This window comes from Solanum verrucosum, unplaced genomic scaffold (genome assembly GCF_900185275.1).
Source record: "Solanum verrucosum unplaced genomic scaffold, falcon-dt-bn FXZP01000217.1, whole genome shotgun sequence".
NCBI lineage: Eukaryota > Viridiplantae > Streptophyta > Magnoliopsida > Solanales > Solanaceae > Solanum > Solanum verrucosum.
The window spans coordinates 346450-370232 of NW_026020032.1; the positions used below are offsets into that span (position 1 = coordinate 346450).

Below are 23783 nucleotides of genomic sequence, written 5' to 3' on the forward strand. Positions count from 1 at the left end.
CAAAGGCCACACTAAAGGGTAATTACACTCAGCCGTCCAACAAACAACATAACAAACTGGACCGGCTTTGAAAGTACAGTGCAGAACTCTTATTAAACAGCACAGAGCAAAGAGAACTCCATGCTCAAATAATGAAATAAAGCTGATGGAATGACACACGTAGACATGGAACCCCAGTAATTCATTACTGTAAGCTTCATGAAGCCCTCCAAAGGGCAAAAAGCAGTTGGCAATACACGTGATAGAGCTTTCTTTCCTCCTGAAATGTTTTCACTGTAGGATGTGTATGTTCCTACCAAAATAATATATCTGTCTCACGGTGTAAGAAATAACATTTGCAAGAAAGAAAAGTACTTACCTTAGTAGGAATTTATCATAAGAACTAAATTTTCTATCAATCCTCTGCAGAATCGATCACATAAAATGATCACACATCAAGCAGTGACCAACACCATCATTTCCTAAAGGCCAAAGGAACACCATCATTTCCTTGAGGCCAAGGGAGCATGAATATTAACAAGATAAGACAGGTTACCATATATACCAAACCTCTGAAAACATATTCATGCCTACTCAACGATCTGAAAAGCAATTCTCAATCTCAAGTACCTCCTACCCTAGAGAAGCAAGAAAAGAAAATTTAACACTGCTTCAGAAGAAATCTGCCTTCTTAGTGTATACCATAGCATGCAAACGTGAATGTGCCTACTCAACGATCTGAAAAGTAATTCTCAATCTCAAGTACCTCCTACCCTAGAGAAGCAAGAGAAGAAAAATTAACACTGCTTCAGTAGAAATCTGCCTTCTTAGTGTATACCATAGCATGCAAACGTGAATGTGCCTACTCAACGATCTGAAAAGCAATTCTCAATCTCAAGTACCTCCTACCCTAGAGAAGCAAGAGAAGAAAATTTAACACTGCTTCAGTAGAAACTGCCTTCTCAGTGTATACCATAGCATGCAAACGTGAATGTGAATTTTGATCATAATTAGCTATTGATTGATCTCTTAAAAGCTCTGTGCTAGCAACTAACAGAAGGGCTTCATTGACAAGGATAGAACCCAATAGCGGGAATCATGTCATATACAAGATCACTAACAGAAAAGCTGTCAAGTAAACATGACATTTTTACCTCCTGAAATGCAGAAACCTGACTTGAACTTTTGTTCAATAACTGGAAAGCTGTCAAGAAAACATGAAAAAAAATCGATGCAAGAGAAAGCAATAGAATGTTCAATCCTGTAGCATAACTGGTCAACAGGAAACGTCACAAAAGTTCTTAAGAACACAAACAAACAAACAAAAAGTAAAGAAGAACCACCACATCAAACTGTCATGGCTTAGTCTGCTACACAAAACCACTAAAGTAAAGGTATTGTTGGGTACAAAAGGCCTTCAATGACTAAGAGGCGTTGTTTCATTACAATATATATGCTGGTAACACCTAAGAAACAGAAATACTAGGGCAAGGATGGCCACAAGTTTCTCTATCTTGTTCGTCTGGTCCTCTGTTCTTAGGCTGGAGGCTTCGTCAAAAGGGGCGGGCAATGGGCTGGAACAGGCATCGGAGATGATAGCTGTTTAGATGGCAAGTGTGAAAAGGCAAAGTAAAAGAAAGAGCATTAGAGATGCAATACAGGCTTCAGGCTAGTCAAAGTTATCAAAAGGAAGATGCTCTTGAGGCTATACTGAAGTACAGAACAGAGATGCCCATTAATTTATGTATAAGATCAAAAAAAAGGTGAAATTCTGTACCTCCGGCTGCTAATAACCCTCCACACCCTAGTATCCATAAGATTTTCCATAGGCAGAAGGGTTATGGCTGGAAACCCTGGAAAGATTAGAACAAGTAAATAACAAAACCTTTTTACAGTAAATGAAAAGAGACTAATTATAGGCGGGAAACATAGCCTTAATTCAAAGAGTGTAGTCAGATAATGCTTTACCCTGCACTGCTAGGTCGCCCAGAGGAATAAACGCCATATGGTGCATAATTACCTCCACCACCAACCTGAAAAATATGAATTCAGATCTACTTTCTGACATATTTTGTTTGCTATACAAGGATAGCAGCAAAATAGATGGAAAAATACAGAAACCATCAATTAGAATATGAACAACAGGACAAGATAATTTGATCCTTACCTGTAAAAATGAGATAACATCAAACTAACTTCTAAGAGATGAACACTGAATATTTACCTGTGAGCCACCATAACTATCACTTGGAGACAAATCATTGTAATCATGTCCACCTGAATAAGATGAATGACCATGCCGACGTGATCTATTATCACGGTTACCATATCTTGAACCATCTGGCATGCTTGCAGACATGGGGACATAAGAAAGGCCAGGAGAAAATGCAGGAAAAGATCCCTCCATCTCAAATGTATTGGCCCTCAAACGCATAAGTACTTGCAATAACGCATTGGCAGCAACATTAGCATCTCCAGTAATCTGAAGGAGAAAAACACAATACCATGACATAAGAATTTCAGCATAGGGAGAACACTTGAACCAAACATCACACCCCCAACCTACAAAAAACTGAGAGTTAAACAAATCAAGTGAGACAATATTACACGAGGACAAAAATAGAAAACCTGCTTACCTGCACCATCTCGTCATCTTCGGATGCCACTTTGGGAAGATTTTCCTTCGAAAGAACGCGGATGCTTGCCCTTGTGGAATTCCGCATCTCATTGATAATGGAACCACCTTTACCAATAAGGCATCCAACTCGTGAACTAGGTACAAGCAGGCGAGTCGTAAGAATAGCATCACCGGATTCTTTTTCAGTTTTCTCACTACTTCTCGGTTGCAAACGCATTGTTGCATCGATGGTAGGGGATTGATCTTCAAATGCCTGCGATCACAATTGGATAAGCAACAAACACTACAGAGAAGCATTCTCAGTCCTAGCAATCAAATAATGAATTCAATAACCAAGAACAGTTCCTCACCTCCTTTGCTGATACAAATATAATGCAATCATCTCCCTCGGCCGCAGCACTATCGACTTTAATAGATGCACCTGATTCCTGTCTTAGCTGTTTGATAATGCCTCCACCTTTGCCAATTACAGCTCCTACATTCTCAGTTGGACAAACCAAACGAACTGCAAACTCTTTTACAGAAGAAGATCTACTTCTACCATCACTTTTGTAACTTGCGTAAGGACCCATCAATGATGTCACACCCATGACTTGGGTACCAGCATGAGGATTAACAAGTCCAGCACCAGACCTAAATATGCTGGGTGACGACAGCAATTGATGTTGGGACCGTGATGGATTATCATGGAGGCGTGCTGCTACTTGATAAAGTGCTTTCTTAACAACTGCACCTTCACCGGTTATCTGAAAATAAAAGAAGAATCTCTTCAACACATCATTTACATTTTCATATAACCAGATAGACGCATCATTAAAAGTGACGGCATAGTGGGGAATTTGCAAATAAAACTTGAATACAGCAGTTGCTCACTCAACTATTGATTGTCCATTTCTTTCATTATTCCTAGTCAGTGTTTTTGGTACCATCAAGTTTCACAAATAGATGCCCTACAAAATTGTTATAGCTAACAGATTAAAAAACTGCTTTTAAAGAACCAAACCAATCTTGTAAGAAGCCCTTCAGGATTAGCTGGGGTACTCTTTTTATGTCTTCTGATTTTTAGAAATAACTGTCAGATGTAACCCACTTCCTTTGTGCTAATTTATTTATAAGATCTACTTTGCCTTCTCAAAAAAGGAACCAAATGAATCATGTTTAAGTTTCTGCTCACGCAGTTATACTCCATACCAATCAACTACCCCTCAATCTCGAACTAGTCAGTCAATGCAGGAATCCTTTATAACAATTCTGCTCGACGAACTCATTTTACTCCAATATACTGATCTTCTAAGGTAAATTAGGATTTCTCTAAAACTAAAGGTTTTTGCAAAACTCACACCTATACACTGACATACAATCCATGCAACAACTACACCTCTGCATCAAGCAGGTTGGGGTTCACTATATGAATCCTCAGTGACTATATTCCCCATTTAAATTCATCTTAGGCCAACAGGAAATCTAGAATCTTATCGGAAAAGTTTGTAAGTAACATACTTAAAAATTGGTTGACAAGCTAAACCAGGCAATCAGCTAGCATAGAAACAAGCCTCTTCATTGCGAGAGACACCAAGGCTGGAAAATAAAAAAAACTCATTTTTTTAATCAGGCTCGAAAACCTCATATCTAGCTACCTATTATATTTTGTGCAGCAATTTTCTTTTTTTATATGACGGTGGTGTCTACGCCAGCTTGCACGGATCGCAACTATTCCACCAGGTACCAAAATCAAATATGATCAAGGGAAGTGCTCGCACTTAAAACTCTGATGAAATTACTTTAGGTAAATTAAACCATACATGCCTAAAAGTACTCTAGAGTACATGCATAATGAATGCTTCTAATTATCTAAAAAAATCTAAGAGATAACACAGAATTACGGTTAACATAAACTGTACTCAAAAGTGTTGTGAGGAGGACCCTGCTACTACCTGGAGAAGCTCATCCGAGTTTAGAGCACAAGGGGGCAAGTGCTCACTGCTTAACACCCGAATCTGCGCACCTGTTTCACTTCGTAAATTCTGGATCACTTGTCCACCTTTCCCTATCACACAACCTATCTGATCTGATGGGACAAGCATCCTTACAGTAATCTGCTGATGATCCTCCAGATCTTCGTCCATACGCAGGTCTTCAGCAAGGACTCTGTCATGCACCCTGAATAGAGCATCTTGAGCAGGTGAAATCAGGTCACCAGTATCTTCAGAGACATTAGTTTCTTCACTTCCACTATAAATAGTTACCACACGCTCCTCGCAGCCAGGTATGGTCTCACTAATCCTAATCTTTGAATTAGTTTCTGTCCTCAATTGTTTTGCAATGTCCCCACCAACTCCAATGATACTTCCAATTTTTCCTGTGGGGCATAAATAACGAAAAACAGTATCCTCTGGTCCAATGGAATTTGATTCCTTTTCATCAGTTGGAGTCCTTCTCTTACTTCCATCACTCCTTGAATAGTCAGATTCCGATTGCATTCTCTTACCGTAGTTGTTCCTCTGGCCTGCCATGTCAAGGAGCTGAATATGTCACCCTACAAACCAAATATTCTGTATCAACTTGGATCAGAAACAAACTAACAACTCATGAAGTGTTATTACATAGAACATCATGAGGTGGAACATACAGACAACATAACCTGGAAAATGAAGCACAATGCAAAGTGGTGCAAATTACATCATATGCAATATCAATTTCCCAATAAAGCTATATTGCTTCACTCAATAACCATAAGACCAAGTAAAAGCTTTACCAACCAACCAAGAAAGTTGCAACACAAAATCACAGAAAAAATCCATGATGACATTGAAGGACCTGTTTTCTCTAGTAGTCCAGATTTTCCTTTAAAGTAATCAACGACAACCTCAAATCAAAGAAGCCATTTTCACTCACCCAAGACTTCTATTTTCCTTTAAAACTTACCAATGACAAAATCCCCAGCAACTCTCAAGGGCTGAGCCAGGTAGGCCGGAAAAATTACACTATCAATACAAGATTAAGATTATCTTTTATGTATATACAATAGATATTGGATCTCCTTTGCTTCCTAATTCCTAAAGCTCTTGCAATCACCCAAGCAACAAATTGCAAGTTCACACACATACAAATTAAATGTTTGAGATTAAAAACCCTCTCTTACTGCAATAAAATCTCTAGCACTACATAATTTTCTTCAAAGCAATCAACTTTATAAACAAAAAAAAAAAACAGACACAGAAGCAATTTTCACACACACCATATTTCTCCTCTTTTTTACACAGAAAACCAAATTCATGATTGAAATTGATACCCTTATAGATATACAATCTCTAACACTCCATAATTCCCATCAAAGTAGCCAACTTTACCCAAAAAAAAATCCAGATTCAATTTTTAGCCCCAAAAAAAAAACTTCATTTCTTCACTACACTTCTCTAGAATCAGAAGAACAAAAAAAAACAACCAAAAAAAACAAACATAAAGGTCTCACCTTTTGTTTGTCTAGTAAACCTGTATCACTGCCAAGATTAGAGAAAAGGGTAAATGATTAATCTTGTTAATTTTGCATAAAAAGCACAAATAGTCTATAAACACAATGGAGAGAGAGAAAAGCAAGAAAATTACGGTGTTCTGGAGAAGAATCAATCCGTGGGTCTGTTGTGTTCAAAGTACGAAATACTGCAGAGAATATAAAGAAAATCTTTGCCAAATGGGGAAGTTTCTAGGGTTTGGCTGTAAAAAGCTTGTCAAATATTGAAATACTTAACCGACTATAGATGGTCTTATTAGAAGTGTTGTACCTAGGCCCTAACGAGGCCTAACAAAGATATACACTAGAGAAAATATTAGCCCATCATTATCAAAGAGATTTTGTAACAAAGTAAAATATTTGAAAAAGCTATCAAATTAGACAAATATTTCTACTATATTTTATGTTTTTGGTTAATCATGAAAAAATTATCATAGATAATTAGTGTTTACACGTAAAGAGCACTCCAATGAATAATAACCGACATGCTAGTCAATCCGAGCTTGAGAACCAGTAAGAAAACTAACAAGCTAGTTACAGAGTTTCTAAATTGAACTACTGCACTTTCGAACCTTTCTAAAGTCTTTTACTTGTTTTATTATTTCAATGATTTCTTTCTGTATCTGTTCAATAGCTACCTCTGTTTTTACATTTACTTCCTTGAATTGCTTCCAATATCTTGCCTTCCATGTGCGGTAGATCCTTGCCCCGGAAATTGTTGTTGTCGACTTCTTTATGAATTGTCTCCAATATTGCTCTTTTATCCAACTTAAATATGGTTGCACCTACTACTTTTGCATTCAACCTGTCCATCTTCCCAACTCTTCTTGCACTATTGTTGTTCATCTACATTAAAAAAAAATAGATGTCGTTGAGATTCCACTTTGTTATCATCACACATACAACATGTTAAATTGTCCACTAGAATATGTAGCATGTTCATTTTCTCTTTGTCAACAGTCTATCTTAGGTTGTCATCCATAGTATGAATCTGTGGTAGATAGTAGAATCGAGCTCCATACCAAATCAGATCCCTTTACTCTCTCCAAGGTCCCCACTAAGTTGTAATAACTTTCCCTGAATATTCATCACTCTCAGTTAAACAGTATGATTCATCTTTATACCAATCAATCATGCTTTGTTTCATAGAATTAAACTTCCTCCGCTACCAACTACAATCTGCTGGAGGGACATGAGTCCATATATCATCACTATTTTTCATATAAATACCATGTATTCATTTAATCCAAAGCGTATCTTCTTTGCAAGCAAGTTGATTAGATTCCCCACAACTAATTTGATTATTTGATGATTCTCCTTATAATTTGGAAATTTCATACTGGATTTCAATTTGGATACACCAACGTGTATTTTTTGCTACAAAATATATCAAAATAGGGAGAAAGGTGAGACAGAGAAAGAGAGAGGCGAGCGAGATCCACATATACATGTAAATCACACTATATATATATATATCATATATATGGAGAGAGGCAAGTGAGAAAGGAGAGTGGTGAGCGAGATAGGAGAACGACGAGTAAGAGAGTCAGATACATGCGAATCCACTTGGATACAGTGTATCTAGAGTAAATTATACCTAATTTTGACCACATGTATCTCAGATACATGTATCTAGACGCACCACATACATGTATCTGAAGTCCAAAATTTGGTAAGATCGTCATATTACAAACTAGCATGAATCTAAATAATTAACTCTTAAGCTAGTGCGATTTCTATAAATTACCCTTAAATATTAGACAATCATTACCAAAAATATATTTTGTAACAAAGTTATTTATTTTTTATACTTTTTATGTGTTCAAGCATTTATGTATAGTGAGAGGCGGATTCAAAAATTTTAATATTTGTATTGATGAGAGATAATATATATCTTGTTGAATTAATTAAGGTAGAGAAAATAAGAGGTGGATTCAAAATTTGAAGACGGCAGGGCACTATTATTATATTAACATAAATGACAAAAGATTTTCAATGACGAAGAAGGAATGATATTGTGTTGGACTTGCCTGCGATAGCGTATATATTGATGAAAAAACACAGGTGGTGTTAATAATTAAACTCCATGCAAGTAAAATCATTGAGAAATAGCTTAGTGGTTAAGGTAGTGCAAATGTATGAATTGACGCAAGTTCAAATTATCAAACCCACTTATTTGTGCTTAACCGTTAATTTAAACAGAAGTCACAAATTTAAAACTCAAATTTCAAGCATGAAAGCAATCAATTACGATTAACCCAAATCCACTTTTGTTCTATTTATACAAAATGCACAATTTAATTGAACTTTATTTGTACAAATATATATATAAAAATTCTAAGTTAACAAATGCAGGTGCACTCATTATTCTATATAGATTTATCTCTAATGAAATCAAATTGGAAGGTCATGCTCATAAGAAATAATTACGAAGTCTTGATTAATAGTATATAACATGCAATGTTAACATGGATCTTTGGTCATGGTCTTGTGGATACGAGTGGGACAAATTCATATGGATGTAATATTTGGTAATTATCGATCGTAAAATTATGTCTAATATTTATAATAAATTAGTTTTATCATATGTATTTTTATGGGGAAAAGACATAGATTCCCCCCTCAACTTGTCTTGAAAAGTCAGTTACACGCTTAAACTATTATGACGACCTATTACACACCTTTACAATTTAAAAGTGAATTTATTTACCCCTGAGACGTGTAACACCACTTTCACAATATGTGGTGTATTACACTTGTTGTCACATCAGTGCCATGTCAGAAATTAAAAACAAATTATATTCTCTGTTATTTTTAAGGCAGAATGGTCTGGGAGACCCTTGTACTTGTCTCATTTTGTCACTTGAGCCCTTCTAATCTAGACTTTGCCAACTGAACCCTCAAACCCACTGAAATCCAACATTTTAAACCCTTTTTTTGACCACTCAGTGGTGCGTGAACTACAAACGCCACACGTAGCTTTCCACGTCATTTAAAAATGTCATATAGGATATGACATGTTAAAAATAGGCTAATCCTTTTCTTTCAAACATTTCTTTCCTTTCTCCTTTTCAACTAGATCCTTTTATTCCCTTAATCCCGATTTACATTGTTGCTCACTGGGATTTTTTTCGATTTTGTGAAGTGTTTGAGTTCGCGTTTCACTCCATAGTTGTAAGTTTCTTGACTGATTTTCATTTTCTTTGTTTTGCAGTTGTGTTTTTGGTGTTTCATTTTGAATTTTGTTGTTTTGGGTTCTTGTTAGGGCTTAGTTATTGCAGAGATCGTGGTGTGATTTTAGGGAGGATTTTGATTTTTTACATGCCTAATAACAAGCCTAAGAACAATTTGTAGAAGTATTATGCATTCAATGGCATTTGTCGTGAATATCTGTTGAATTTAGGATTTTTTCGTATTTGATTTTTTTTTTATCAATTGCATTGGATTTCTTTCTTGTTCGTGGTCCAATTGGATTATATCAGATTATTATAGAGGTTTTTGTTGTGTTCCATAAAGAATTAGTTTAAAATTAGGTTTTTTTTTTTGTCGATTAGGGTTTTTTGTGAATTAGGGCATTTTTGTCAATCATCTGATTGTATTCTTGTGACTTTGCAGGCATGGTAAGAATATGGGTTCAACAATTATTACACTTCAAATGTATTATGGGGGCTGTTTTTTATCAGATCCTGAACTCAGGCATACTAATGGAATTTCTGATCTTGAAAAAATAAGAATCTATATGGATGAGCTTCATATTATGTTTTTTCATAAATTAGCTAGAGAATTGGGAGTTGAACAAGTTGAAACCTTTGGGTGCAAAGTTAACAAAATAGGTGATTTTTATATGTTGAAAAGTGATGCTGATGTGTTGAGATTTATTAACAACTTAAAGGGTGGGGACTTTGTTGATGTGTATGTGGTACATCAAATTAGTACTCATTTAATTGTTGAGGATCCTACTAAGGTGCAAATAGCCCAATTGCTTACTCCCAGAAAAGGTAAACCCCCCCCCCCCTCACCTACTGTTATAAATATTAGGGCTGATGTGTCTTCCCCTCAACCATCTGATAAAAATGATACAAATATAAAAGAAGATCAGCAACCTAGAGTAGACAAGGGTAAGAATAAGGAGACTGCTGCTCCTGAGGTTTCTTTAGAGGACTTAGATAGAGATGAAGGTCAAGGTCAAGGTAATGACTTTTCTTCCTACCACCTTCATACATCTAATGAATCTGATGTAGATGTAGATGCTAAACAATCTGATTCTGAGTCACTTTATGATGTTGATGAGAACATTGATGACTTAAGTGACTTAGATTCTGAGTTTGTTGAAGCTAGGAAGTCTAACATTGAAGAACAAGTTAATAAAGAGAAGGCTGCTAGAATAAATGTAGATGAGATACCTTCTGGTCATGTAGGTATAGATGTTGGTTTTGAAGATATTTATAAGAATAAGAGGGAAAGATATGAAGGAAAATTGGGTGGGGATGACCTTTATTTTGATAGCTCAGATCCTAACAGTGATATTAGTGAAGATGAAGGGGATCCTGTTGATTCTGATGAGGTTGTAGATCCACCAGCTAGGAATTCAAGTACAAAGGTCTATTTTGACCCAACTGCCAAATTTTTTTTTATTTCAGTTGTTTATGGTTTTTGTGAATAATGTTCAATTTAGAGAAGCACTAGTGAACATTAAACTTAAACCTAATGAAAAGGAGAGGATCGGGGCAAAGTGTAATAAGAAGGGTTGTCCTTAGCATATTCTTGGAAGTATTGAGGGTAATACTGAAAATTTTATTGTGAAGACATATTTTCCTGTCCATAAGTGTTTCAAAAGAACAAGAAACAAGTTGTGTACTCCAAACTGGATTTGTAAGACTTACAAAGACAGAATCATGAGTGAGCCTAGTATCAGACTCCATCAGATTCAAGGTTTGGTACAAAAGGATTATGGATTGTATGTTAGTAAAATAAGTTGTAGAAGAGCAAAAATGAAAGTCATTAATGATCATATGGGTGATTTCATAGAGGAATTTGCTAGATTGTATGACTATGCTAAAGAGTTGAAGTCTACAAATCTAGGAACTACTATGGTTGTTAGGACATCCAAGAATACAATTCCTGGAAAAGAGGTATTCCAAGGGATTTATATTTGTCTTGGAGCATTAAAAAGTGGTTGGATGGAGGGGTGTAGAAGGATAATTGGTTTTGATGGTGCATATCTGAAAGGTGTATGTAGAAGTGAATTGATGTCTTGCATTTCCAAGGATAGAAATAATCAGATGTACCTTGTAGCATGGGCAATATTTAATAAAGAATCCAAGGACACATGGTCTTGGTTTATCAAGTGCATCAAACATGATTTGGAACTGACACAAATTGAAGGTGAAAGACTGACAGTTATGTCTGATATGCAGAAGGTATGAGAACACTTTGTAGTATTTTTTTAACTTTGCTATAGCAATTTCTATGTTACACTTATGTTCCTATTGTTTTTCCTTGGCATGCCTTTTTTCTTTGATAGGGTCTTAACCTAGCACTTGTTGATTTATTGCCAAATGCTGAGATTAGATGGTGTGCTAGACATATATGGGCCAACTGGAAGAAGCTATGGAGTGGTGAAGAAAGGAGGAAGAAGTTTTGGTAGGTTGCCAGGGATCCATTTAAAGTTCATTTACAATCAAAACTTGATGAAATGAGTCTGTTGGGAGAAGGTATTGTGGAAGCTTTGTTAAAGTACAACAAAAATGCATGGTGTAGGGCATTATTCAAGGACCATAGCAAGTGTGACATAGTTGAGAATAATATGTGTGAGACATTTAATAGTTGGATCTTGGCAGCTAGATTCAAATAAATCATCACAATGTTAGAGAAAATTAGAGTCAAAGTCATGGAAAGAATGACTCAAATGAGGGAGTTTTCTGAAAAATGAATAACTGATGTGTCATCTATGGCTATGCAAATTCTTACTGACAATGCTGAACATGTAGCCATATGTGAGGTTAAATATAATGGAGATAATGACTATGAGATTCAACATCCACCATATAAACATGTTGTTAATCTCAAAAAGAAAGTGTGTAGTTGTAGGTCATGGCAACTGAATGGGATTCCTTGTGCACATGCAATTACTGCAATGCATTACAAGGATCTAGATGTTGAGTCATTTGTTGATCACTAGTACAAGAAGGAAACATTTTGAAGGCCTATAGTAGGTTCATTCAACTTATGACAAACATGAAGATGTTGCCCAAGATCTAGCACAAGACCATCCATTGAGCCACCTGAAATCACTCTTATGCAAGGAAGACCAAGGAAAAAAAGGTTTGAAGATAGTGATGAGCCTGGTAAGAAGAAGTTTGGAAAGGCAACAAGGAAATGGAGAAAAATGAAATGTTTTTAGTGCAGGAATTTTGGACATAACAAGAAAGGATGTCCAATTGCTGTAAGTTTTGCTTAACTTCTTCAACTTTGTTAATGAAATTTATTTTTATCAATACTTCTTAATTCAGTTTGGAAAAATTTTGTATGTAGAAAAATGGCTATACTACTGGAACTGCAAGAACTGCTACAGGTAAAAGTGGTGGTGCAACTATTTTAGCAGCTTCTACAGGCGTAACTGCTGGTGGAAGTGATGGTGCAACTACTAAAAGACCAGCCACTACTTCAGCAGCTTCTGGAGGTGCAACTACTGGTAGAAATGGTGGTGCAACTACTTCAGTAGCTTCTACAGGTGTAACTGCTGGTGGAAGTAGTGATGCAACTACTAAAAGACCAGCCACTACTTCAGCAACTTCTAGAGGTGCAACTATTGGTGGACGTGCTGCAAATATTTCTGTAAATTTTGCAAATGTTGCTCAACCAACAAGTCAATTTAGTACTCAACAGTCAACTACTAGTGCTAGTGGCTCAAAGAAGAGTAACAAAGTTAAAAGAGGTGGTGCAAATCCCGAATATAAAAGGCCAAGAACAACTGGTTTTGGTGTGCTCTTTGGAGTAAATGGTAGTGTGATTGAGAGGGTAAGTATTATCATTTAAGGACCTTTAGTTTGATTCTATAGAATCTCTTTAACTAATATCATTATTACCTTTTAACAGTCTGGAACTACTGATAGAGTGTTACATTGTGCACCATTGAATAGTTCAATGCCTACCAATATCGATCTTGGTTACAAACCCAATGGACTAAGGTGGAAGGGTGGAGCTGCAGCTACTCAAAGGCAACTACAAGAACAAAGTTACAAGCGAGCCACTCAGTCCACACCAAGCACTCAAGACACATAATATTTCATAGTAAAGACTCATGTTTTGCCTAGCTAAATTCTCAATGACATTGTCTATGATACTTTTCACTATTAACTTAATTTTCAACTGTTGTGTTAGCTTGCTATAACAAACAAGTTATTTTTGCTTATGAATTTGCTATGATAATTATAAGTCTTAATATGGATATTTTCATACATTATCATAGTACTCAAATGAACAAATCATCAATACATCTTAAATACAAAAGATAGAAACCAAATGACAACAATCACAACAACACTGATATCAATACTAATGCTCGATCTCCCCTGTCTTCCATGCTTTCCATGCCTTCCCTGCCTTTCATGATCAACATTTGTTGATTGATTTTTCATGTAGTATTGTTCTTGGTAGGTAGGATCAGCCATATCAGCCAATCGAAAAAATCCACACCCATTACCATTTGTGTATTTTTGACAGCCCCAAAACATTCTTCCTAGATTTGTTGATGCTCTTGACATCTTAAGTTTAACATGAAGCCCACAATAGCAAAAACAAACAGTCATTGTGAAGAATAAAAAAATTAACGAGTAAGAAAAAGGCGAGAAAAATAAAATATAGACAAAAAAGGCCTGATCAATTGTGGAGAAGAAGAAGAAATTTGGAGTGAAGAATTTTGGAGAGAGATAAACGAGTAAGAAAGAGAAGAAATTTTGGATATCTAAAGAAGAAATTAGGGGAATTTGAGGGAGATGGCCAAAAATGACCGTTCTTGGCTTTTTAAAAGCATCTCACGCTCCTAAAGTAGGTGTAATTCACACACTTGAACTACTTTTGCCACATGGGATGACATGTCAAAAAATGGTTTAAAATGTTGAATTTCAGTGGATTCGAGGGTTCAGTTGGCAAGTCTAGATTAGAAGGGCTCAGGTGACAAAATGAGACAAGTACAAGGGTCTCCCAGACCATTCTGCCTATTTTTAATTAACTTTTCTTTTGTTAACTATATTTTACACTAATTAATCTCCAATTAATTATTAAAATTCTCTAATAATTATATTTTCTTCGTAGCAAAATTACAATAAGATGAAAATTCTAACAATGGCCGCCAAGAACACTAATCAGAACATGAAGCTAATTTATGAAGTGAAAAATTTTCCGATTTATCTCAAAAACGCCCGCCATAGCTGCAGTGGCTAAGAAGCCCTCAAAATTTATCCCGCCGATGACATTAAGAAATCTTTTGTTAACAAACACAAATCAAAACCCATAAAACTTAGATTGATGATAAGTAATTTGCTAAGCAAGCTGAGAAGAAGGAGAGATTTTTGCTTAAATGAAAGAGGAGAAAAATGTGCTTCATCAAGAAGGTGGGGTTGAAGAAGAAGAAGGGGGTGGGTTGTAAAGAAGAAGAGATGTGAAGAGTAGGGTGGCGTCTAATTGAATTTTGTTTTTTTTTTCTACTTTAACAAATCTGACGCGCCTATTTTTATTTTTTTTTAAATTATTTTGCCACATCAGTTTTAAGGGGTAAATAAATTCACTTTTAAGTAGTAAATGTGTGTAATAGGTCGTCATATAGTTTAAGCGTGCAACTGACTTTTCAGAACAAATTTAAGGGGGAATCTATGCCTTTTCCCTATTTTTATGTGTACCTCATATCAATAATAAAAAAACATACACAAATATAGTTTTACAAGTGAAATTTGTGAAAAATGGGAATATATAAGTGATAGATTATACTTTTATCTTTGTAAGGTTGTGATTAATATGATCAGAAATCTATTTGTACCTTTTTAATTTTTTAATTTCGGGTCTTGTTAACTTTTTTTTCCAATTAAAGCTTTAGATAGAATTCTTCAAATTAAAGAGGGTGAAATATATTTGGAGAAGATATAATATTTTCAATTCAAGTTAAAATAAATTTAATTCGAGTTTCATGTAGACAAGAGACAATACTTTTGGATAATCAAACTTCTCACATGTCAAAACGATGTATATCTCACCTTTAGAATATTACAATATATATATATATATTGTATTTATATTGCTTTAAAATAGTTCAAGAAGGTATTGAAAAAAAGACTAATAATCCCTATTTTTTTTTTAAAATATTACATTTTATAATTCTTATTCTTGTGGCAAAATTGGTGCAACTCTTTAAAAAATTGAATGATTAATAATTGACATAATACATAAACACATAATTTTCTCCGCATTCTAGCTTTGATTCTTCACAAGATAAAAGTACGATTATAAACACATAATTTTCTCTCAACTTCATTTACAATATTACATCAAATATATTATTATTATTATCGAAAAGAGGCATAAATGCAAACCATAAAATTAGGGACACACAAATGAATAAAGTAGTAAATGAAGGACTCCATAGGAAAAAGAAACACATAAAATAAAATAATACAGTATCAGCGAGAAGTTAGGGTTTTTATTTACATTTGCAAAGCAGACATTTTTATTCCTTCAAAGTCCATTTTCAGTCTCTTCACTCCAATAATTCAAACATTTGTAAGCTTCCCTCAACACCCTTTTAGCTTTACTGTATTTCTATGTCCAATTCCTCACTTCAATGAACTCATATCTCTAATCTTGATTTTGGGGTTTTGGGAATTTCATTTCCGGTAAAAATTGTGTCTTTATGTTTTCTTTTCTTTCCCTTGGGTTTTTGATGATCAAGATCAGTTTTTGAAGTGTTTTTGGAGTTGGGTTTTGGTTTTTACTATGTGGGGTTTCTAATAATAATGTTTTTATAAGGGTATGATTTTTGTTTTTGAGTGGCTTGTTAGTTCCCTTAAGTTTAACTCTTTGTTTTGATGGATTTTTATGTAGTTGTGGTTGTCATGGTTGACTTGTAATCATTGTGTTTCCTTAGATGAATGATGTTTATTGTTTAATGTTTGTATGCACTGCTTGTGAAACAAAAATGAAAAAAAAAAAAGAAATGGCCGAAGGACCAAATAGACTAGCATTTGCTTTCTTGAGTTTCTCTCTTCCAATTTGTTTTTGGTGAAATGATGGATTTTGCTGGCCTTGACCAATTTGGGATTTAGGTGTAGTTATTGAGTAATTGAGTGAAGTGACAGAGTACAAACTCACAATTGTAAGAGAGATAAAAAGTTGTGAGTAATCATGCTAAGTATAATATACCTACAATTTTAGGGATTTTAGTTACAAAGTCACTCACATTTTTTTGGAAGAATATAACAATTATGATGACCTTCCTTCTGGTGTGAATTGGACCCATTTAGTTCCTCAACATTGACCATAGAGCCAAAGCTTCAGTGGCTTCGTGTGTCACCTTGAAGAATAGTTTTTTATGCCATTTCTTGCTTTGTTGTGTCGCCTTGAAGAACAGTTCTTTATGCCATTTCTTGCTTTCATGTTATGCACCTTAGTGTTACTTATATTTATTTCGCTATGTTTGTTGCACTTAATGCTTTTCCTTTTTTTAGTCCAGCCTTTTAACTTTGGTAATCATCTATATTGTGTCCTGGACCTTTTCCGTTTTATGAATGTAAGATTGGTGATTATCAAGCTGGAGAAGGATAATACTGTTATAAACTCTTCCTGCATGTTATTTTCTTGCTTCCAGATAGTTCAGTTTTGTCTGAATTCCTTGGGGGGGACCTAATCATGTCATGCTTGTATGCTTTTCAGTGGAATTGTTGTATATAATTGGTATTTGCACATACCAGGTGCAGTTCAGTAGGACATTTGAAGTAGTCCTAAGCAGCGAGGGGAGAACTCACTCTCTTGGTAGATACGTGAAGAAATGGAGTAGTTACTAGAGTTGCCCCTTTTACACTGAAAGTTGAGAACTGACAAGCATTGTTAAATCGTGTTCCCTTTGTTGTGTTGCTGAAACTGAATGGAGTAGTTACTAGAGTTACTCTCTATTCTGAAAATTGAGAATTGAGAGAAGCAAGTACCAACATAATACTTGTGAGTCTTGTGAAACATAGCTAAGACGGGGTCCCTTTGTTGTGTGGCTGCAAGGCCACATGGGTCCAATGCAGCTAGTGGAGAATGGTCCATGGGGCCACATGAGCCTTACTGGCGGACTAATTCAAGCTTCTCCCCAGCACCATCCAGATGGGATTTCCGCTTCCAACCTGAAACATTATCCTTTGGCTCTAATGATGGAGTTCAATTGTATGGATCTTCTGCTTCATCAAACAGTAGAGATAGTAGAAGTTGGGTGAGGGGGAACCAATTGGCCAATCACCAATATCTCATATCAGATGGTGTTGGTGTATACTGTAGTAGCCCATCGGACATCTCTCCAGCACAACAGTGGACTCCACCAGCTATCCAAGAAATCAACATTGATGATTTTGGTACTTCAAGAAGGGGTAAGCATACTGATTTTGCAACTTTTTTTTTTGTATATGATGAACTTCCAAGGATGCTTAGTTGGGTTTTGGTCTCTTACTTTCATGTACTACTTGCTTTCTCCATTACTAGCTTCATTTATGTTGACTGAATAATCAGCTGATTGTTTTTTCATATATATGTACGTACTTAATTTTGGATGTGATTTGCTTGGAGTTTGATACAAGGTTCTCATTTGTCTGTTTCTGCTATTCTGTATTGCTCGTACATGGGGATTTTCTATGAGACACTGTAATTCAAGGTAATTTTGACTTGGTGTTAATCTAAAATGCATAAATATTCAGAATTAGGTAGATTAAGCCCATAGACAACTTCCTGCATGTTTTTTTAAGCGACGGCTCAATTTTCATGCTGCAGCTGTGGATCTCAAGTCCTTGTTAGGAGAGTATATGGGCCTTACAATTACAAACTTGTATGGTTGTCTACTAATATAACCAAATAGTATACAACTAGTGCTATACCCGGGTGAAGGGGATTAGCTGTAGGATTCATATGTGAAAGGAGGGGGTTGAAAGTATTCTGAGATGCAAATAGAACTGAGGGTAATTTGTCCAACATCCCAACTTTTGAAAGATGAACAATAGGTTCATATCAATGAGGGATCCCTATTCACCTTTATATTACCATTGGGCAGTTGATCACCTTTAGATTCTTTAATTATCTTGGACCGGACCTTTGTAAGCAAATTGTCTATTGTAAAACCCATAAGATGGGGCTTAGCCATTGATGCACAACCATGTTAGAAGGCATTGATGCACAACCATGTTAGAAGGCACAATCTCCGTGCAAAACTAATTTTGGTATCCTGCAGCTCCTTTGTCGTATTTTTATGTGCTCTTTAGTTGGGGTTTTGGTGCAGTTCATGAGCTGATTTTCTTAGTTTAAAGTTGAAGGAAAAAACGTACTATTTGTTTATGATATTGGAATTAGGTCTGTTTAAGATCATAATTACAATGTCGTACTTGAAAAAAAAAAGTGTGTTCCCATCATTAGTCTCATCGATGTGTTAGTATCCACCTTTGAGTCTCTAATTATCTTGGGCTGCACCTTCGTAAGCAAATTGTATATTGTAAAACCAATAAGATGGGGGTTAGCCATCGGTGTATAGCCACGGTAGGAGGCGTAATGCCTGTGCAGAACTAATTTTGGTATTCTGCAGCCCCTTTGTCGAGTTTCTATGTGCTCTTTAATTGGGTTTTTGGTTCAGTTCATGAACAGATTTTCTTCATTTAAAGTTAAAGGAAAAATGTACAATTTGTTTATGATATTGAAAGTAGGTTTGTTTAAGATAATATTTAGAAAGTCGTAGTTGGACAAAAGAGTGTTTGACAGGTTGGTAATTTCTTGACATGATGTCTAATTGATGCTGAAATAAGGTAGCAATTTTGTGTTAGCTGATCTGAATTTTTGAGGTAATAAGCTTTGCTGTTCAGGGTGATAAATTGGGATGCGGTTAGAAGGACAAGTAGTTCTAACATATTAACAGAGAATTCCATCGTTTGGTTAGGTGAATTGACCCAAGTAATGCATTTCTGTCATGCCCTAAACCTAGGTGAGGTAGACTGACACTCGGTGCCTTGATTTGATTGAGCGAACCAGCTTTACATGATTGTATGTGCTAGGCATATATGAAAAAATATACACAATGCCTCAGAATTCAACATATATGAGCAAGTACTACTTTTATACATATGGAACCCCAAAGGCATATGAGAGAGACTGAAGTACCACAACTCTATAATGCATCATGAGAAAACATAAGAGTATCCTAGATTTCAAAGTAATACCTTGAATATCATAAGCAAATGTAACTGTAAATGCTTTCTGTAATACTTGAAATCTATAACTTTGAACATACATGGAGCTTTTATGTAACTTCATACTTTGATCTTAAATCATAAATATAACTTTTCTGGAAACATCATACTTAGTCTTTGAACATAGATATGTCTTTTTGGAAACATCATACTTTAGTCTTTGAACATAGATATATTTCTCATGGGGAGACCTTAGTCACTGTCATAAAACATACATGATAATTCACCATGTGTACTGCATGCATTCAATCAACATCTGAATGGCTGAGCCGACATACCACGATGCTGTGTGGGTCCGATGCTGTTTGTATATGACATAAACATAATCTGTATCCTAACCGAAGGAATCCCAACCAAAGGAAACTGTCTACTCGCCATTACGACTCTTAACACCAACATATGTAGACTTAGGTGTTGGATTCTTTTGGCAACACCTTCTCAATTTCTAAGGGTGCTCTCAAAATATATATTGTATAACTTGGTACTTGTGGCCCTATTATAGAATCAAATCTGTGCCTCATTGGCCCTTTTGTCAAATTATAATATATAGCTCAGTAGTCTATGATATCAAATCATAATCTGTGGTTCAATAGCCTATAATATCTGTAGCTCAATAGCCTAAAATATCAAATCCAATCTGTGGCTCAATAGCCTATAATATTTGTGGCTCAGTAGCTTGAAATATCAAACCAAATCTCTGGATCATTAGCTATTCATATATCTTTATTCTCATTTTGTGAATCGTAACTTAAGGAAGACTCTAGAAATATCATGTAAATCTTTTAAGGAGAACATGAATCTAATGAATGCATAGTCATATAGAACATCATAAGAAACTTCATTAAACTTAGTTTTGTATAACCTAACTTTCTTTTCTCCTTTTATCTCTCAAATGAATCTTACAATTCCATCCCACGTTCTAGCATTATTGAATGGCCAACACACGGGAGGGAGGAAGGGAGATCAATTATTATTTTAACTCCCATTAGACCCAATTATATCTTGTACTTGGAGCGGAAAAAGAGACGTTGAGAAGGAAGAGGAAGAAAGTATTAGGATGGGTAGATAATGTGGCAGAAATGTCGAAATTGTATCCGACAAAGTAGCGGTGAGATGAAATCTTGGAGACCTCGGGAGATGTTGGACCATTACATCAAATAAAGTGCCAACCTCTTAAGTACCATATTTACTTATAAAAAAAGGCTCTTTTAAGTGACATATTTAATCTATTTCATGAGTCATAGTATGCTTAAAACACCAAAATGTTTATTTAAAGTACACTTACCAATGCCCCCCGGGCTTTGGTTCAAGGGTAATGCATTGCAATACGAGATGTGTGGGAGGCGACGTCTAGTGTTCGTATTCTAGTTTAGTATTTTAGGTAGAGATGAAGAATCATTATCCAGAATCTCAGGATCTTGATTATTTAAAAAGAGGGGAGAGTACTTGATTAAAAAAAAAGTGAGACCAGAGTAACCAACATCAAACAACATAAAAAAGCCAATCTACCTCAATATGATATTGAATTATGTTTCCATTACAGTTATTGTGAGCGTGCTCTCCCCTTTGTTGATGTCCAAATTAATGGTCACTTCATGTTGAACACAGTCAAAGTTAGCAAGTTGATATGCTTAAAGAATCAATTCTATACTGCTCCTGGCACATTTGGCTTATTGGTTTCAGCCAATGCTTTGTCATGAATGCCACCATTCTGGATATATTGTTGTACTGATTATTTTGCTGTATTTTTTGCTTGGTAGATGCAATTACGAGGCCATTTTCATTTTCACCCACAATGGAGGTATGCATCTGTCTTTGCTTTTCTCCACTAACTCCTTTCTTTTGAAGTTTGTAAGCTAAATCCAGCTTTCTTATGACAATAAATTTCTTGACAGGGAGCATCAATTGCTAGGGATGGCAGAGGCTCAACTTCATCCCGATCTGACAGTAGTGACTGTGATTCAATCACCAAGTCCCATTCATCTTATCGTAGCTTCCCGAGTCGCCGTTTCTTTATGTCAAAACCCATACATCCTCTCTCATTTCCAACTGAAACAACACCTAGAAGAGAAGCTATTGACAGCCTCTCAGCAGGTTTTCTAGAATTTGATGCCTCAACATCACAAAGAGATAAACACCGCTTGAGCAGTGCTAGTGGCAGTCTTGACTTGACAGAGGCCTCTGAATCTTTTCAATCTGACTTCCTAAGTAAACCTTGTAACCCTTCAGATGGTTTCAGATGTGGGTTATGCGAGAGGTTTCTTTCACAAAGATCGCCTTGGAGTTCCCGACGAATTGTGAGAAGTGGGGATATGCCAGTTGCTGGGGTCCTTTCATGCCGCCATGTATTTCATGCTGAATGTTTGGAGCAAGCTACACCAAAATCATGTAAAAGTGATCCTCCATGCCCAATCTGTGCCAAGCTTGAAGAAGACAGTTCTCCAGAGCAGCGAGTTTTCTCCAAGTTCTTTCCTAGGCTTAAAACATTCAGTGAAGAAGGACCATCCAAGCCTTGGGGCTGTGCTCATTCTGGAGATTGTGTCGAAGGGGCTTTGCATGGACCATCTCGTGGCACTATGCTCTCACTAAACAAGAACCAAATTAGGAAAAATCTTTCTTTGAAAGGTAATTCAGGCAAGGAATTTCCGGGTAAATTAAGAAAAACTAATACATTTTCGTCACAGCTTTTTATTGGATCAGTTGATCATGCAATGGTGGGATCTTCAAAAGCATCAGCAGGTTCCGGGCTGAAGTAACAACTGAATTTTGTATATAATTGCAGGCTGATGTCCGTGGCCTTTCGTGGTTGGTGTCCTAATCGTCTTAACTTTTCCTGTTTATTGAATTAGAATCTTTAGTGGCTTAATCATGTTGTAATATGTAATGTGGTGTAAATTGTGTATGCACTTGAAAAGGATTCAAACAAATTGCATCTTTTGTGTAAGTTTTTAACTGATATTTGATCATTGAACCAATATATGTGGGAAATTGTTATTTGCAAGTTGTAGGCATTGAACAAAGTGTCTTTTGATGGTTTACTTGAAAAGTAGTAAAGTCTAAAGCTTTATATATTTGTATTTTTGCATGTTTCTATGCATTTTGAAGGAGGCATTTTTCAGGCCTGGGATGTATTTTGATTATTTATATCCTTAACTGTATTTTATGTTTTTGTGTATGCACTCTTGTATTTTTTGTTGTTTGTGTTTTTGTATACAATTACTATTTCAGGATTTTTAGTATTCCAAGTGAACTTAGGGGTGTGTTTGGTATGAAGGAAAATATCTTTTGGTAAATATTGTTCAATTTTCTCATGTTTGGTTAGCTTAAGTGGTTTTCCAACTAAACTTATGAAGTTGTTCCTCTCTTAATTAGAGGTTTTGGGTTGCTTGGGTATGAAATTTGGTGGGGAGCGCTTTTCTTAGAATGAGGCTCTATGTAATGCGAATTTGGATTAGTTGGACTCTAATGCGGGTATCGAATGTCGAATGGGAAACCAAATAAATGACTTACCCCTTGTAAGGTAAAGGATACATTTTTAAGATCTCTGTTTCAATGGTTCCATCTAGGGGTGGGCATGGTATGGTATATACCGAATATCAAAATTGAAATTTTTTATACCGCGGTATGGATATTATGGTATTTGGAATGACTTTTAATTTTTTTTGGTATTTGGTATTTATAAAATAAATATTGAAATACTGTATACCATACCGAAATTTTATAGTAATATATAAAATTAATCATTCATTAACATGGTGGTATATGTCAAGTTAGAGTCTACATGTTAGTGAATGATTTTTGTGGTGTAAAATTATATAGGGCTATGCATAATTTTAGATAATGTTATTTAAACTTAGCATCTATGACTACTCGATTGTTATTGAAATGTTTTTTTTTTGTGAAATTATTTAACAAAAGTAGTTGTTGATCTACTATGATTAAGACTTGTGCTTTTGAATTTCTCATATTCATGTTGATCATCATATTGGTTTTGCAAGAATACTTGCTAAAGGACAAAGAGAATGGTTTTTAACTTATTTGCTAAATAAATCGTATGGAGAGTTATGAATATATGGAAGTTGAAGTCTAAATAAATTATGATTACTGAATACCATACCGTAAAATACCGAAATCGAAATTAAATATATCGAACCATACCGAGCTAATTTGGTATGGTAAT

At 35.5% G+C, this 23783-nt stretch overlaps 2 protein-coding genes across 4 annotated transcripts; one reads left to right on the forward strand and one right to left on the reverse strand.

Annotated features, from left to right (window-relative positions):
* Nucleotides 1-442: 442 nt before the first annotated feature.
* Nucleotides 443-6231, reverse strand: LOC125821473 (KH domain-containing protein At4g18375). Of its 3 annotated transcripts, none has more exons than XM_049500891.1 (8): nt 6090-6112; nt 4552-5153; nt 2968-3363; nt 2616-2870; nt 2204-2461; nt 1948-2012; nt 1757-1832; nt 443-461 (listed from the first exon to the last, which is right to left on the reverse strand). In XM_049500891.1, exons 2-7 carry the CDS (start codon nt 5128-5130, stop codon nt 1784-1786), a joined length of 1602 nt encoding a protein of 533 aa, XP_049356848.1. In that variant the 5' UTR covers nt 5131-5153; nt 6090-6112; the 3' UTR covers nt 443-461; nt 1757-1783. The 3 variants fall into 3 exon arrangements, with proteins under 3 accessions (XP_049356848.1, XP_049356845.1, XP_049356846.1); XM_049500888.1 differs by lacking the exon at nt 443-461 and adding an exon at nt 1224-1578; XM_049500889.1 differs by lacking the exon at nt 443-461 and having other exon boundaries at nt 1224-1832; nt 6090-6231.
* A 4888-nt stretch (nt 6232-11119) lies between these two features.
* On the forward strand, nt 11120-22623 carry LOC125821422 (uncharacterized). Its single transcript, XM_049500839.1, has 8 exons — nt 11120-11548; nt 11653-11771; nt 12537-12573; nt 12663-13148; nt 13227-13365; nt 17357-17746; nt 21364-21404; nt 21499-22623. Exons 1-8 carry the CDS (start codon nt 11120-11122, stop codon nt 22357-22359), a joined length of 2502 nt encoding a protein of 833 aa, XP_049356796.1. The 3' UTR covers nt 22360-22623.
* Nucleotides 22624-23783: the final 1160 nt, after the last annotated feature.

What these genes read in the sequence shown, in the direction of transcription:
- LOC125821473 (XM_049500891.1), bottom strand. Translation starts at nt 5,130, where the DNA reads ATGGCAGGCCAGAGGAACAACTACGGTAAGAGAATGCAATCGGAATCT. An exon ending in TATTTGTATCAGCAAAGGAG is followed by an intron (nt 2,871 to 2,967) that starts GTGAGGAACTGT and finishes TTGTGATCGCAG; the next exon opens with GCATTTGAAGATCAATCCCC. An exon ending in ATAGTTATGGTGGCTCACAG is followed by an intron (nt 2,013 to 2,203) that starts GTAAATATTCAG and finishes CATATTTTTCAG; the next exon opens with GTTGGTGGTGGAGGTAATTA.
- LOC125821422 (XM_049500839.1), top strand. Translation starts at nt 11,120, where the DNA reads ATGAAAGTCATTAATGATCATATGGGTGATTTCATAGAGGAATTTGCT. An exon ending in TTATGTCTGATATGCAGAAG is followed by an intron (nt 11,549 to 11,652) that starts GTATGAGAACAC and finishes TTTCTTTGATAG; the next exon opens with GGTCTTAACCTAGCACTTGT. An exon ending in GAAAGGAGGAAGAAGTTTTG is followed by an intron (nt 11,772 to 12,536) that starts GTAGGTTGCCAG and finishes TTTTTAGTGCAG; the next exon opens with GAATTTTGGACATAACAAGA.